Source organism: Ipomoea triloba, chromosome 11 (assembly GCF_003576645.1).
Source record: "Ipomoea triloba cultivar NCNSP0323 chromosome 11, ASM357664v1".
NCBI classification, from domain to species: Eukaryota; Viridiplantae; Streptophyta; class Magnoliopsida; order Solanales; family Convolvulaceae; genus Ipomoea; species Ipomoea triloba.
The window spans coordinates 22,808,467-22,825,424 of record NC_044926.1 but is presented as its reverse complement, the minus strand read 5'-3'; the positions used below and the strand labels follow the sequence as shown (position 1 = coordinate 22,825,424).

Below are 16,958 nucleotides of genomic sequence, written 5' to 3'. Positions count from 1 at the left end.
TTTTAAAACACAACTATATGATTTGATTACTCCTTCAATTAAAAACTCCATTCCCTAATTTTTTTTGAAAAAAGTGTCATTATTTCATCTTATTGGTAACATGATTTTTTAGTTTGGATTAGTATGTGATTTTAGATTTTTGTTATGATTTTCTTTTGTTCATATTGATGCTTTGAATGTCATTATTAGGGGTGGGCACTTCGGTTCGGTTTTACCGAACCGAACCGAAGTAGTTTGGTTCGGTTCGGTATAAACCGAAAGAACCAATAGGTACTTAATTTAGAGAAGCCGAACGGTTCGGTTCGGTTCGGTTTTTTATATTAGGATCAATTGCCTTGATTTTATTTTATTTTTTTGAATTTTTAAAATATTTATTACCAATATATGGTCATACATAACCAAACATCAATATTGGTAATCATTTCAATTTCACTTACTACCAAACATGTAAAATACTTTCACCAAAACCCATACCATTATCAAGTATTTGATTCTCAATGCAAAATACTTTCATCAATACTAATGTCAAATAACTTGAAATAAGATTTACAAGTTTTTAACAATTTTAATACAAAATAATAATCATGAAAACAATTCTAGATGCTTTCCTAAATTCAAAAAATATAATTAAACGCATCATTACCTTCATAAAATAAAGAATTATAGTTTATAAAAACGAATAAACAATTTAAAATCAAATAAGCTGATAGACAATTACATTGTTATTATAATAAATAAAAAATTAATTATTAATAAAAATTTATAAAACAAAACTTACAAATAATAGCAGAGCATGAAATATTAATTATTGAGAGAAATAAATAAAAACACTTTAAAACTTGATAAAATATATTTATAACAAAATATGAAACATAATTAGTTGGATAAATTAAAATAGTTTGAATAGAAAACACATTTTAAATCGCACATCTTCTCTATTGATCTCATATTTATAAATATTTTTTTTTTAGTTTTTAGATCAATTTCAAGTTTTTTCTAGATTAATTAGAATACGATGACGCACAATAGAACTTCTAAACTACATTGACTAGATAATTCATAACGAAGCAAATTATCTTTTAAAACAATTTTCATAACTAAATCATCACAAAATATATATTACATATACATAACTCATTATAAAGTTCACAAAATAACACATGTTCTAAATATTAGTAAATTATTTGAATAGAAATAGATTAAAAAAACTAATATGAATAACAAATCAATCTATATTATAAATCTCACTATATATAATTTAGAAAGGTAAAAGAAAATATCACAAAGTTCTAAATTAATTCAAAAAATACAATTAGAAATATAAATAAATTCCATAATAAGTTACAATTTTAATATTGTTGGTCCCGGTAGGGTTAGGCTACAAGTCTAGAGGAGCCGGGTAGAATAGACTTCTTAGTTTTTAAAACTTTTTACGATTCATCCAAGTGTACTAAGAGGTAACTTCAACATCTCGTAGAGAATGCATAGGGAAATTAATTTAACCCTTTTTAATCGTTTGCACGTATACTTGTTCTTGTAAAATTGTTGAGTTTGATCGTGATAGTGTATGCAATATGAATAGTAAAATAAAAGATATGGAGAGAGAAATTTTATAGTGGTTGGGCCAACTCAGCCTACCCCACTCTTCTCTTTATAATCTCCTAAGGAGGATTGCACTATTCCCTTAGTACAATAACAAACGTTCAAGCCTTGAACACAAAGTCGACTTTGAACTCCACACAGGTTTTTCAACTCCTCAATGAGTTTACTCCGTCTCTTTTTACTTCTATCGAGTAGAGATACACGCGTTGAAGATAAAAACTTCTTCTTTCTCCAACTAGAAGACTTGGCTTTAAGTGTCTTGATCTTCACGAGTAAGCAACACAAGCTTCTTAAGTTTGGATATGGCTTTTTAGCTTTTTCTCTTCTTTCACTTGTCGCTAGATGTGAAACTTTGAGCGTTTGAATAGTTAAAAAATTCTTGAAAATGACCAGCTAACTCCTTCATTCTTAGAAGAGAGTATTTATAGGCGTTTTAGAAATGTGTCCGTTCGAAGGAAACTCATACCAAACATTTATGGACCAGCATGTAGAGACCGACAGGTAATCCGGAGGGTAGGTGAGGGTGTCAGATTTTCCAGTCGTTTGTGACATGTTTTGCGTTGAACATATCTTTTTTCTTTGCACAATTTGTCTAGGTTTTTAAGAAAAAATCTTCCTTAAGATGTGTTCCTAGGACTCTCTTTGCCTTGGACACATTCACCCATATTTGGCTTATAGAATGTCTCAAGCAGTCCTTTTCGAATGTTTTATTGTCACTATTTGAGTTAATTAACCTTTCGAACCTTAAAACTTTAAAACCCCTCAAATATAAATGGTTGACCTTACCATTCGTTTCAGCTTTTACTCCAAAGGGTAGGTCATTCCACCATTCAGTCTTTGTAACCTTTCGGTCTTGCAGTCTTCTACTCTTCGAATCTTCATCTCGAACTCTTTAAGTTTTCAACTCTTCGAACTGAGGTCTTCATCTTCGAGCTATTCGAAAAGTAACAATTCGAGTTACTATTCGAATATTTTGTTGAGACTAACTGAAACGTAACCTTTAGAGTTATCATTCGAATTATTTTGACTATTCGAAACGTGACTTCTCGAGTTACAATCCGAACTTTTTGAAGTTTGAGTAGAAATAATCCTAAGTCTAAAAGATAAAATGAAAAAGAGACTAAATTCCTATCTTTTAGTATCATAAAAAATCTAAATTACAAAGGTTCATAACAAATATAATACTATATAATAATGTCGATCGAAATATTTTTAAAATATTATAACAAATCTATTTCATACATTGCACATGTGAAAATACTAGTTATTCAACCTAGTGACCTTTAACTTAAGATCCACAAAATCTTCGAACTATGCTAACTCAAACTATGGCCTTAAATGTATATTAAATATTTATACCAAAAATCTATATATATATATATATATATATATATATATATATATATATATATATATATAAAGTGGAGAATAGGGTGGTGGCCCCTTTTAAGCGTGGGCTCTGGGCAAGATCCCAGCCTGCTCTTGCCTAGGGCCAGGCCTGAGTATACACAACATCGATCTCAATGGATTGGGGTTATGACACACAATATACAATAACTAACAACTAGGTACTAGCCTTAAGAAATTAACAAAAAGGTAAGCAATAACAAACAAGATAGAACGAACACACATGTAAACAAGAGAATAAACATGAAATAGAAGAAATAGGACTTAAGTTAGAGAGCAAAATCTACTATATGCAAGCAAACTTATAGGATTAGGAGAGAATACATAACCGGGAAATTGAGGAGATGCATGTAATAATTCTAGTCTAAAAACCATTCTCGTGATCATCTAAAAAAGAATTAGAGCTATGAATTGCTTCACTTTTATGGTGTATCAATTCCAAGTCCTTCAAGCACACAAAACATAAAAAACCTAGGGTCTGTTTACTAATTGGAAATTTTCTCAAGTTTTCTGGACTGGAAAATAGAAAACAGAAAACATGTTTACTAGCACAGTTTTCCATTTTGAAAACAGGAAATAATTTTTCAGTTTTCTAGAAAACTAGAACACTATTAAAAATTGTTTTCTAATTAAATGGAAAAAACATAATCATCTATCATCTATTAGACTATATGTCACTATATCCACATTCTCACCATTATCTACTTACATATTTATTCATTAGTCATTACTATGATTACATTCATTATCATCTTCTTTTACTTATCATCATCTTATATTTTTTCTACTTGCATTACTTATTTAAACATAACGTATTTGCTTATTCTTAAAATTATACATTATTCACATTATCAAAATTAAAAATTGAAATCTACACCACGTTTTATATTTTGCTTGAACTCAATTGATTATTGGTTCATATATTTTTAATTATGTTATATCGGATGCAAGTTTGGTCCAGATATCGGATATCAAAATTTCACATATATTACTATATTAGAATTCAAAATAAAAATTATATATTATATAAATGTCATTCAAATGAATATAGGTTAGCTCAAAAATATTAATATTATCTAAACTAAATTTTATGTGAACTTAATATGTTATTGGTTCGGATATATTTTTATTTATGTTATATACGAATATAAATTTGGTTCGGATATCAAATGTAAAAAATTTACATATATTGGACTTAAAAGTAAAAATTATATTTATTCTATTAAGATTTAAAAATCATTCGAAATTAAACTTATAGTTAATTTTATAACTTTAATCTAAAAAAATAAATTTGAAAAAATAAGTGTTAGTAAGCAAGTTTTCTAAATAGAAACAAGAGAATGAAAACTGAAAAATTAGAAAACTGAAAACTGAAATCAGTTTTCTATTAGTAAACAGGCCCCTAATTTTTCATATTTTCATAGGAAGAAATTTGGATTATGCACTGAGTGGCTTGGAATTTGACCCAACTCTCATTAAAACCAAGAATCCTCCAAATTAAAAACATGCTAATAATGAATGTGGCCAATCAAGCATTAACAATAACCTATCACAATTCCTTCATAATTTCAAAGAACCCTAAGTTAGGTATTTCTTTTGATCCCTTATGTAGTAATCACAAATAAAGCATCCAAATAGATAATACAACCCTATAACCCAAGCCCCTAAACTAACTACTCACACATATTAAGCACAAACAAAGCCAAACACAAGTATAAATCATAATTACATTGCAAATGAAGATATAAAACAAAGGAGAACTTATCTATTGAAAATGAGAGAACAATTTTGAAAGCCAACCTTCAAATTCAAGATTACAAGCTTCCAAAATGTTAGGAAACCTAAATCTAAGTCTAATCTAATCTAAAAATATGAAAGGAAAGGTGGAAAAATAGTTAGGGCTCAACCACAGGTCAAAACAAATTAAAAATGAGTGAAATCGCACTTAAATACAAAATAAAATAGGGTGGCACTGGTATGGGCATGGCAAGAGGCACGTCTGTGTCAATCTGGGCAAGTAGTGGCACAACCTATAGCATGGTCATGGTACTGCCTGTGCCAAAATGTGTCCAGAAAATGCAGTTCATTACCTCGTTTGGCATGGCCATGCACTTGCACGTGCATTTTGACCTTCAAAACTTTAGAGTTTCACTTGATTATCCTCATGAAAGTTGTATCCCTTTAAGTTGTTTTTCTAATGCCACAATAATCACTTGATTTGGACATTCTTACGCTGAGATATGGTTTAAATACTAAGCAGTGGATACATTGTGTGAGAGTTGCAACTCGATCATTGATCTTTTACTCTACTTTTGCCTTGGTTTGCCCATGTGATCAAAACCATTAAAAACACCATGCTTTGGCTCTCCAAGAGGTGTTGCATCCACCCCTTAGCTTCTCATTGGCTTCTATTGACTCGAAATTCATTCAAAATGCCACAAAAATAAACAATTGTCTTCAATTCAACAATTCATGCACCTAAAGATATAAACAATGAATATATAATTGTTTAAAAACGTGCCGTATTTAATGGTTAGTTTTAACAATGAGTTTTGATTTGTTGAAGATTTTGAAATTTATTTAGAATTTTAATTTTAATTTATAAATTAATAATTTTCTCTCTAACTTCCTTTTTAACTTAAATTTACTTTTTTTTTTTTACAAATAAAATTAAAGTATAAAAAATATATCAATAAAAGAACTCTAAATTAAAGTAATCACATTTATATTGCTTTTTTAAATGTTCTTTTAAATTAACTTGCAATTACATTACAACTATCAATATGAATGTTATGATAAAAGTACATATTTATTGGTTAGCAATTAGCATTTTCCTTCATAAATCGTAACTAATTGAATCAAACGCATTAACTGGCTGACTAAGACGCGTTGAGTGCGTGGGGCGGTAATGCCAAAGTTGCGCTTTAACAATTCAATGCACGGGACTACGAGAGAGAATGCATGCATTGCATTGATGATAATAGTTTAATAAATTTATTAAAGGGGAAAATACACATTTTCTCATTATATTATATGCATATAAGTTTTTTTTTCGTCCTAAACAATAATGATTATATATACAAGTATAACTTATAAATTTATATGTTATAACTTAATTGCATAACTCTTTAATTATTATTAGAACTAATGACTAAATTAAAAAAATTTATTATATTCAAAGACTAAATTGGGTAAAACAATTATAATTGGAGACTAATTTGTGTTAAACTACTATAGTCGATAACTAAATTGAGTATTAATTGTGGTGAAATTACCAACATATCTTAAGAGGACTCAATTGAGTAAAACTATTAAAGTCAAGAACCTAATTAAGCACAAAAAAAAAAAAATCATTTAGAGACTAAATCGAAAAAAATCACTATAATCCATGCCTAGATTAGGTATTAACTAAAAAAAAAATGAAAAGAAAAAATCATTTACCCAACTGAATCCTACTATTAGAATCGATGACTAAATTGAAAAAAATTATTATATTTAATGACTAAATTTGATAAAATTACTATAGTCAAAAATTAATTTAGTTAAAACTAATATAGTCGCAACCTAAGGCATTTTAACAATGACTTAGTTGAATAAAATCATCAAAGCCGAAAATCTAATTAAGCACAAAAAGTCATTTATAGACTAAATCGAGAAAAATCATTGAAGACTAAATTGAGTATTAATTAAAAAAAAAAAAAAAAATAGCAATGACTTGCGAACATACCAATTGACGTCCATCCGTTTCTTTCTTTGTTTCCTTCCCAGACTCATATTGTAGTGATCAACGTTAGGCAGGTCGGAGTGGCAGAGTGAGAGGTCAATCTGAATTCTCGAAGAAATTGAATCTCAAATCTCACCTCACGCTACGTTTCCACCTGAATTCCAGCCCGATAACGCCAATCCACTTGTCTCTATCACCTTTCTCTCTCTTTCTCTTTGTCTTCGTCTTTCTGCAGCTTTGGCCTCTTGCCTCTCCTCGCCGACCCTTCCGAGGCACACCTCAGAAGGACAAACACAAAAAATTAAAAAAAAAAAAAAGTACAATAACCAATAGATTGTTATTGTACGAAACGAAGAAACAATAATCAAATTTTGATTATTTTTTTCTTTGTACAAAAAGTAAAACAATCATTTGTTCATTCGTTCTTTTTCTGTGTATATATATAGGGACAGGGGATTGTGTATAGATGTTGTTGTTGCTGTATATTTGATTTGTTTTATTGGAGGGTAATAGGGAGAATGGCGATGGTGGATATGAGGTTATTGGTTGGGGCTGTGGCGGTGCTGGTGGCGGTGGCGGAGGGGAATGTGGTGTTCAAGGTGAAGCATAAGTACGGTGGGCGTGGGAGCTCTCTCTTGCCGGAGCTCAAAGCGCATGATTCCCGTCGCCATGGACGAATGCTCGCTTCCGTTGATTTCCATTTGGGTGGTAATGGCCAGCCCACTGATGCTGCGTTAGTCCTCTATCACTTTCTTTATTTTTCTGTGTTTCAGAAATCACTCGTTACTTAATTAGGGGATTTTTTTTTTTGGGTGAGAATATATGAATGCATTTGATACTTAGCATATGCAATGGTTTGCAGCGTAGATCTTCTTACTTTTCTGCATATTTCTTTGTGTTAACTACTAGTTATACCAATACAGATATGCAAAGTTGGGTCTTTTATGCTATCTTTATATGGGTTGAAAGCAGGGCGGATCCGGAATTTTTTCTGAGTGGGGGCGAAGTTTCAAATGAATTAAAAAATAATATTAAATTTTAAGGGACAATGAACTGAGCTACTTAAACATTTGGTATTTTGTGTATATACATTATATGTGTGTGTGTGTTACTACTATATGTGTGTGTGTGTGTGTGTGTGTGTGTGTGTATATATATATAAGGGGGTTGGGAGGGGTGGGGGGGGGGGGCAATGGGGGTTGCCCACCTCTGGTTGAAAGTGAGATGAAAGAAAATTGGAGAGAAAATAGGATGGAAAAAATGGAGAGGGAAGAAAAGGGAGGAGATGAATTGGGTTTGGATGAGAAAGAAATAAAGTAGGAGAAAAGGATTAGATAGGGGTGAGAAATGAAGGTGGTGCATGCCTTGAGAGGGAGAGAGGAGTAATGTTTAATGTATATTCTGTTTATACTGTTGATAAAGGGAGGGTCCAGTTTCTCTTGGTTTTTCTTCCCACTTTGGAGGAGAAAATTTTCGGTTTCATATCCCCATTTCCTTTCATCATATTTTTCCACTAATCCAAACATAACACTAGAGTTGGGTGAACTTAGTGAAATAAAAGATTGTGGAAGTTGCAAACTTGATGTGTTCTGTATTCTTTAGGCACTGAGGCTATTGATGAATGTGAGGAAAACTATGGAATTAATGCCTTCTGTCAATTGACTCAATTCACCTTTTAGAACAAGATTAAATCCTGTTTGTTTGAGTATTGTTGGATCTTTTCTTTCTTTTTCCCATTTGCATGTGCAATTTGGCTCTTTTTATTATGTTAATAGTCTCCATGCGTTTGTATACATCTTGCATAAAATACATTCATAATAGTGTAATGCTTTCTTATTGAGTTACTGTTCCTTTCAAACACTATATTGATTATGTTTCCCCTCCCTTTTAAAAGATTGAATTTTTTTTTAACCCATTATAAACCTTCTTATGAGGTGTGGGTACGGGGCGAGGGCAGGAAGTCATGCATTCACAAACATTGCCTAAATATACTTTCCTACCTCACCCTATGAAGTATAATGTAGCTAATACATTATGCCTGGCTTATGCTGCATGCATCTAGTATTTAGTCTAAAAACCCAAAGACAAGTGTTTCTGTTTGCTGTGCCACCCTTATGCATGGTTATTTGAGTTACAAATTTGATGGTTAAACAATTCCAGGCTCTACTATACTAAGCTTTCAATTGGGACTCCTTCAAATGACTATCATGTCCAGGTTGATACCGGAAGTGACATTCTGTGGGTGAATTGTGCTGGCTGTGACAAGTGTCCTGAAAAGAGCAACCTTGGGGTGCATCCCTTAATCCATATTACATGATTTTTTTTTTCCCATTTTTTTTAAAAAAATTATATTATTTTCTTTCCTTGATGCATTGCCATTTGCTTTCTTGAACAACAGATAGAGTTGAAGCTTTATGATATAAAGGCCTCTTCATCTGCAAAGACTATTACTTGTGACCAAGATCTTTGCACTACCATGTTCAATGCTCCTTATGCTGATTGCAAGGTTGGAGTGGCTTGTGAATATCAGGTTACTTATGGGGATGGTAGTGCCACTGCAGGATACTTTGTTAAAGATGAGGTTCATTTTGATCAAGTAACTGGAAACCTTAAAACAGGACCCATGATTGGGGCCGTAGGATTTGGGTAAGTTTGCAGAGCTAATGATATTTTTTGGTTACATCTGAGGGGAATGAGTATTGAAATAGAGACCTTTTACCTAGAGTATGTTACTAAACTCTACAAGGTNGGGGGGGGGGGGGGGGGGGGGCAATGGGGGTTGCCCACCTCTGGTTGAAAGTGAGATGAAAGAAAATTGGAGAGAAAATAGGATGGAAAAAATGGAGAGGGAAGAAAAGGGAGGAGATGAATTGGGTTTGGATGAGAAAGAAATAAAGTAGGAGAAAAGGATTAGATAGGGGTGAGAAATGAAGGTGGTGCATGCCTTGAGAGGGAGAGAGGAGTAATGTTTAATGTATATTCTGTTTATACTGTTGATAAAGGGAGGGTCCAGTTTCTCTTGGTTTTTCTTCCCACTTTGGAGGAGAAAATTTTCGGTTTCATATCCCCATTTCCTTTCATCATATTTTTCCACTAATCCAAACATAACACTAGAGTTGGGTGAACTTAGTGAAATAAAAGATTGTGGAAGTTGCAAACTTGATGTGTTCTGTATTCTTTAGGCACTGAGGCTATTGATGAATGTGAGGAAAACTATGGAATTAATGCCTTCTGTCAATTGACTCAATTCACCTTTTAGAACAAGATTAAATCCTGTTTGTTTGAGTATTGTTGGATCTTTTCTTTCTTTTTCCCATTTGCATGTGCAATTTGGCTCTTTTTATTATGTTAATAGTCTCCATGCGTTTGTATACATCTTGCATAAAATACATTCATAATAGTGTAATGCTTTCTTATTGAGTTACTGTTCCTTTCAAACACTATATTGATTATGTTTCCCCTCCCTTTTAAAAGATTGAATTTTTTTTTAACCCATTATAAACCTTCTTATGAGGTGTGGGTACGGGGCGAGGGCAGGAAGTCATGCATTCACAAACATTGCCTAAATATACTTTCCTACCTCACCCTATGAAGTATAATGTAGCTAATACATTATGCCTGGCTTATGCTGCATGCATCTAGTATTTAGTCTAAAAACCCAAAGACAAGTGTTTCTGTTTGCTGTGCCACCCTTATGCATGGTTATTTGAGTTACAAATTTGATGGTTAAACAATTCCAGGCTCTACTATACTAAGCTTTCAATTGGGACTCCTTCAAATGACTATCATGTCCAGGTTGATACCGGAAGTGACATTCTGTGGGTGAATTGTGCTGGCTGTGACAAGTGTCCTGAAAAGAGCAACCTTGGGGTGCATCCCTTAATCCATATTACATGATTTTTTTTTTCCCATTTTTTTTAAAAAAATTATATTATTTTCTTTCCTTGATGCATTGCCATTTGCTTTCTTGAACAACAGATAGAGTTGAAGCTTTATGATATAAAGGCCTCTTCATCTGCAAAGACTATTACTTGTGACCAAGATCTTTGCACTACCATGTTCAATGCTCCTTATGCTGATTGCAAGGTTGGAGTGGCTTGTGAATATCAGGTTACTTATGGGGATGGTAGTGCCACTGCAGGATACTTTGTTAAAGATGAGGTTCATTTTGATCAAGTAACTGGAAACCTTAAAACAGGACCCATGATTGGGGCCGTAGGATTTGGGTAAGTTTGCAGAGCTAATGATATTTTTTGGTTACATCTGAGGGGAATGAGTATTGAAATAGAGACCTTTTACCTAGAGTATGTTACTAAACTCTACAAGGTCTTTGGCACAAAACTAAAGATTTTAACATGTTTTCTAACCTTCTGAACCAAATACTTAGTAGCTGCTGATCTATCTTTTACGTGAAGGATTTGGTTTCTAACATTTCGTCGGGATTTCCTTACTTTGGTTTCTAACATTTCGTCGGGATTTCCTTACTTAGTTACATATTGAACAATTGAAAACTGTCTGGAGCTCAGTATGTTAAAGAGTACTGAATTCCACTTCCATTTCATGTATACTTTTGCAAAAAAGAAATGAAGTGTGTTGGTTGCAGAGAAATGGTGACGTAGAAAAGTAGCACAGAATACAGTGAGGGCATCAGCTTTGAAATGTACTTCAGCAATGCTAGCCTTTGTGTTGCACTTAGACATGATAAGTGAGATGTGAAATTGGTAGCATATTAAGTAATTGAAACTTTCATAGTCAGGACTTTAGGCTATTTTTCTTACAGTTGAATTTTGGACTCTATAAAGTAATGAAATATTACTTGCCCTAAATTTAACATTTTCTAGTTACATAATAGGCGACCATAGTGTGGGAACTGAAATTGTTTCTCAACAAATGTCTATATCTTTCCTATTTAGGCTAGTTAGGTTCTGTGTCTTATAACTTTGATCCTTTCCCATGCCTTATGCGTCATGTAACTTTGATCCTTTCCCATGCCTTATGCGTAATGTTATGCAGGAACCTTGTAGACTAAATTTAGTAGACTTGTTCTGATGCCAAGTATTTAGCAGCGGTCATGGGGTTGGTTTCTGGTATAACACGATAAAGTTTTAGGTTTCAAAGGTAAGAACTCAGGAACTGACTCAAATTAGATTTAGCCCTTTTTGGTTCACAGTAGAACGGGTTCTATTTGAGTATTCAAAAATAAATTCAAAAGCCTTACAAAGTTGAGTACAAGAAGAAATGCTCTGCCATCCTTTCATCTTTAAATTCCAACTTTTCAATCTCAATCATTCTTTTCTCTTTGTATTAAATACGGAGTATATAATTTTGAAGATGAAGAAACAAAGAGGGAAATTGAGATTAAGATAGAGATGTGTCAGAACTCAGAACAAGAGAGATGGTGCCGTAGTTGGTTTCCTTATTTATTTATTTATTTTTACTTTTACTTTTACTTTTACTTTTTTATTAAAAGGGATCTTATCCTCTTATTGTTTATGGGGCCAAATAATAGAAAAGTTAAGGGGGTGGTTGGTTACTGTAGAAAAAAACAAAGGGCTTTTTCTTTCTGGAAAATGGTATTGAGTAGGAGAAATTGAAGTGTGGCCATACGAAATTTGGATTTTTATTGTTTTCTTGGAAAAGGGAAATGCAACTGTTTCTGGGCTCTTAAAAGTTTTTAGTTGGATTTTTTAAACCTCAATTGCATGCGTACTAATGTCTACATTGACTATAGTAATTGCGTTTTCTATATAGAAATATAAACTTCTGATTACTGGCGTGGGTGAAGAAATAAAAAGGAATTATTACCTTAGCTGATTTATTTTTGGGTTTGATAGTACAGGTTTCTTATAAAAGTTCCAGTTCTGGGTGGATTTATTGGTTCAAGTTAGGTGTGGGTTCACCCAATTGTGCCCATCCCTACAAGTGCTTAATGAACATAGTAGTGGTGGCTTGTGCTAATTGCACAAGTATCAAAGTTATGCTATTTAGGGTTAGAAACTCATTTGCTTGCATGCATGTTATTTGTTAGGTCATGCACTAGTGTGACCTTTTTACTTTTCTTCCTTTATGTTTATGGCATTAAGTAGGTTTCTATTTCCCCCATTGATCATTTGGTTATGATGTGGAAGCTTTACTAGGTCCGATCTTTTAGATATTATCACTTTCTTCTGTGAACTCATGTCATGCCTTCATGTATAATATTGCCTGTACTTAATGCAAATTTTTCTTATGTTTGAGTTGTAATATAAGGCATAAAGTTTAACCCCAAGATGGGAAAATTGCACTTTTCATCCCTGAGTTACAAGGTAATTGTATGATTCGTCCTTACTTGTTGGTCATGCTCACTTCTCCCCTAAGCTATAACTGACGTTGCAAATTTCGTCCTTTTTCTAACCGACCGTGTTCATTTCTCGTCCCTAAGCTATACGTGATGTTGCAAATTTGTGTCCCTAATATTTTGTCAGAAAAAGGTCAGTTATAACTTAGGGACGAGAAGTGAGTACGACCAACAAGTAGGGACAAATCATACAATTACCCTATAACTTAGGGACAAAAAATGCAATTTTCCCTCCCAAGGTTCATGCCATGACTTGTATAATATTGCTTGTATGTTGTGTGACTGTTTCTTGCTTTTGACGTAATACAAAGTTTAATTATGATGCATTCTTGCATCTTCTTTTCTCAGGTGCTCAGCCAAACAATCGGGAGAGTTAGGTACATCTACTGCAGCAGTTGATGGGATAATTGGTTTTGGGCAAGCAAACTCATCCGTCATTTCACAGCTAGCAGAATCGGGGAAGGTGAAAAAGATATTTTCACATTGCTTAGATAATCACAATGGGGGTGGCATATTTGCCATTGGAGAAGTAGTTGAACCCAAACTAAATTCAACACCACTTGTTGAAAATGAGTACGTAATATTTTATGTTATCTATTTTACTTTTCTTGAATGTCGGGCTTGGTATAGCAGTCAAGTTATTCTCTAATGATCTGCTTGTATTTCAATTTGAGAAGCCATTATGCACGCAACATTTTTCCATAAATTTTGATCGTGTGGCATGCATGATGAATGCAAATTCTAGCACATTGGAGATGCATTTGCATTTGTTATTATGACTGCAAGAAATACGCATTGTTGGAATTACTTGCTTTCTAGTTCTATACTCTAAATTATACCATTATTGTTAAAATTAGCGATCAACTTTTCTTGTAGCTGCTATTTTCCGAGCTTTGCCTCATTCTTCAACTTTGACCCTTTTTGTTCTGTTTTGGCTAAGGATGTCTTAATTGTATTTTGTTACTATCTTAGGCCACACTATAATGTTGTTATGGAACAAGTTGAGGTGGGTGGCAGTGTTCTAGACATTCGGACATCTTTTTTTGACTTAGGAAAGAGAGATATGATAATTGACAGTGGTACAACCTTGGCATATCTTCCGGATTCAATCTATTCACCTCTCATGAAAAAGGTGCATTAGATATTGTACATATTGTTCACTCAATTTTTGGATTATATTGCAAAGAGCATATTACTAGATGCAAATTTTCTTTATTACCCTCGATAATTCTTTGATGTGGTTATGTTGACTCAGTTGATGGAAAAACAAAGTGATCTGGAGATTCATAAACTTGAAGGGTTCAAATGCTTTGACTACGATGAGAAGTAAGATTTTGTTCTGGTCTTTCATGTACATTTCTTTGATTGTTCTTTTACATTGTTGTTGAAGGCGCTAGGCGCTAGTTTGCGCCTAGAGCTCCTAGGCGGGCGAGTAATAGTAATAAGAAAACACAGCAGTGTACACATTGCACACACAAAAAAAAAAAAAAAAACACTCGGCCAAGTTGGGCGCCGAGTTGGCTGACTTGGGAGCTGAGTTTGGCCGACTCAGGCGCTGAGTTGGCTGACTTGGGTGCCTAGGCTGCCTAGTCGGCTAGCCGACTAATGTCCACCGAAGGGTAAAATCCCCTCGGTCTAGGGGTGCCTAGGCGGCCGCCTAGGCCGATTTTTACAATAGTGTTCTTTTAAGAAAGCAATGGACAAGTGCAATTATACTATATATGCTATAGTGGCCAAGCACCTTGTGCTCAGATGGCATGTAGTGACTCTCCCATATGGGAGGTCATGAGATCGAGCCTCAGTGGAGGCGTTGTTGACTCTTTGTGCTTCAATAGGTTGAGAAAGTATAGATGAACATATACTACAATGTAATAGAGTCAGTAGCATTCAAAATATATATATATATATATGGTATAGTGCATTGTGATCTGTATTTTATTTTTCATCACTTATGGATGGAATTTTATTTTTATTTTTATTTTAAACTTATTTTACAGTATGTAATTGATGTAATTTAGGTAATTTCTGCTAGATCTGATTACCTTTTAACATCCCTTTTTCTGGTGGCGCTGCAGTGTTGATGATGGATTCCCTGTCGTAACCTTTACTTTCGCAGATTCACTTAAATTGACAGTATACCCACATGATTACCTTTTCCAAGTTCGTGTAAGTAATCTGTACATCGATTGCAATTCTGTATTCTTTCTGTTTCATAAGGGCACTCATGTAGGGTAAGCACCCTTCCCCCGAAATTGATTCTACCACAACTGGTTATAGACGTTATGAATGCTGTCATCTCCCTGATCTGTATGCCTTTTATCGTATGGAAACACTCCTCTAGATATTAGTTACCAGCAAAGTTAAACCTTTTGTCTTGTCAAAGTATACAAGGAAGCCTCATTCTCGGCAAATTATACAATGGAACAGGGTTCACCTTGCATTTTGGACTCTGGTCCAAAATGATTTTTAGATTCTGTCTGCAGTTAACATATTATGTGCCTGTAAATAATATGTTCATTACAGGCACATAATATGTTAACTGCAAGCACATAATATGCAGTTAACATATTTTGTGCCTGTAGTTAACGTGTCTGTTGTTAACATATTATGTGTCTTCAATTTATTTGCAGGCACATAATATGTTAATTGTAGATACATAATTTTTGGACTAGGGTTCACAATGCAAGGTGGACTCTGGTCCAGGGTATAACAATTGCTCATTTTGTGGATCCGATGCATTGATATTTTGCTACTTTCTCTGTAGTTGGATGACATCATTAGTTTCGTTCCCCGTCCTCATTAAGTATTGTCTAAATTTTGCAGGATAATGAATATTGCATCGGTTGGCAGAACAGTGGAATGCAGACAAAAGATGGGAAGGAAATGACCCTGTTGGGAGGTATGATTTTTTTTTTTTTTTTCCATGAAGTGGGTAGGCATAGCATGACGGGAAATTTTACGCATTTGTCTTCGTCGATTGCAGATCTTGTTCTATCTGGCAAACTGATTGTGTATGATCTTGAAAAGCAGTCTATCAGCATGACTGAATATAACTGTGAGAATCGATCATCGTTTTAACACGCCCATTTTTTCTGTCACTTCTGTTCTTTCTCATCGAGATTTTTGTCTGTCACTGCCAGGCTCTTCAAGCATCAAAGTGAAGGATGAAGCCTCGGGGAACGCATATGCCGTGGGAGCCCATGATATTTCAGTTAGTAATTTCAGTTGGAGGAACACTAGAAATGTGTATACAATGGGCCTGTTAATATACTTCTTGTGCAGTTTGATGAACTGATGAGATGTCACAGACCACACTAACAGGAAGTCCTATGATGTCATGTTGGAAATAAAATAAAACTATATTATATATTGAGGTGCAGTAAGAGTTTTGTTCTCCCTTCCCTCTTGTGCTTATTTTTCAAAAAAGTTTCAAAAAGCTTGTATTCGGGATAAATCAACCTGCATGTACGACGAAAGTGTTCGAGGATTCAAAGGTATAAAAGAGTTTTTAGAATCATACCTAGGAGACAATTGGATGATAAGAGAGACAATTGGATGATAAGTTGCAATGAGTGTTTTTGGAGAAAAACATGGAGTTTATGCATATAGGGTAACGGTCTTTACCCTACGATTTATGGCAATGGAATTTGCGTAATGTGGTAGCTTTTGGATGGTTACCTGTTAGAAAAAAATGTAATTTGATGTAGTAAAGTGTAAATTAAGACGTAGTCTTAGGCAGTACCACTCAATTTGTTGTAAATTTTGTTCGTAAATGGTTCGATTTTGTTCTGACAAAATCATCTAAGTACCATACAACAAAGGAATTTTACACAACAGGACTTTGTTGACGTCATGGTGGGTCACGTAAGGAGAAAAGAAGTTTTTTTC

The 16,958-nt window shown here is 33.7% G+C and overlaps 1 protein-coding gene across 1 annotated transcript; it reads left to right on the top strand.

Moving 5' to 3' along the window:
• Positions 1-6,770: 6,770 nt before the first annotated feature.
• Positions 6,771-16,453, top strand: LOC116033959 (aspartic proteinase-like protein 2). Its single transcript, XM_031276516.1, has 10 exons — positions 6,771-7,466; positions 8,894-9,023; positions 9,132-9,379; positions 13,419-13,643; positions 14,043-14,202; positions 14,326-14,396; positions 15,146-15,236; positions 15,894-15,969; positions 16,054-16,125; positions 16,211-16,453. The coding sequence occupies exons 1-10, from the start codon at positions 7,252-7,254 to the stop codon at positions 16,363-16,365; spliced, it is 1,443 nt and encodes a 480-aa protein (XP_031132376.1). The 5' UTR covers positions 6,771-7,251; the 3' UTR covers positions 16,366-16,453.
• Positions 16,454-16,958: the final 505 nt, after the last annotated feature.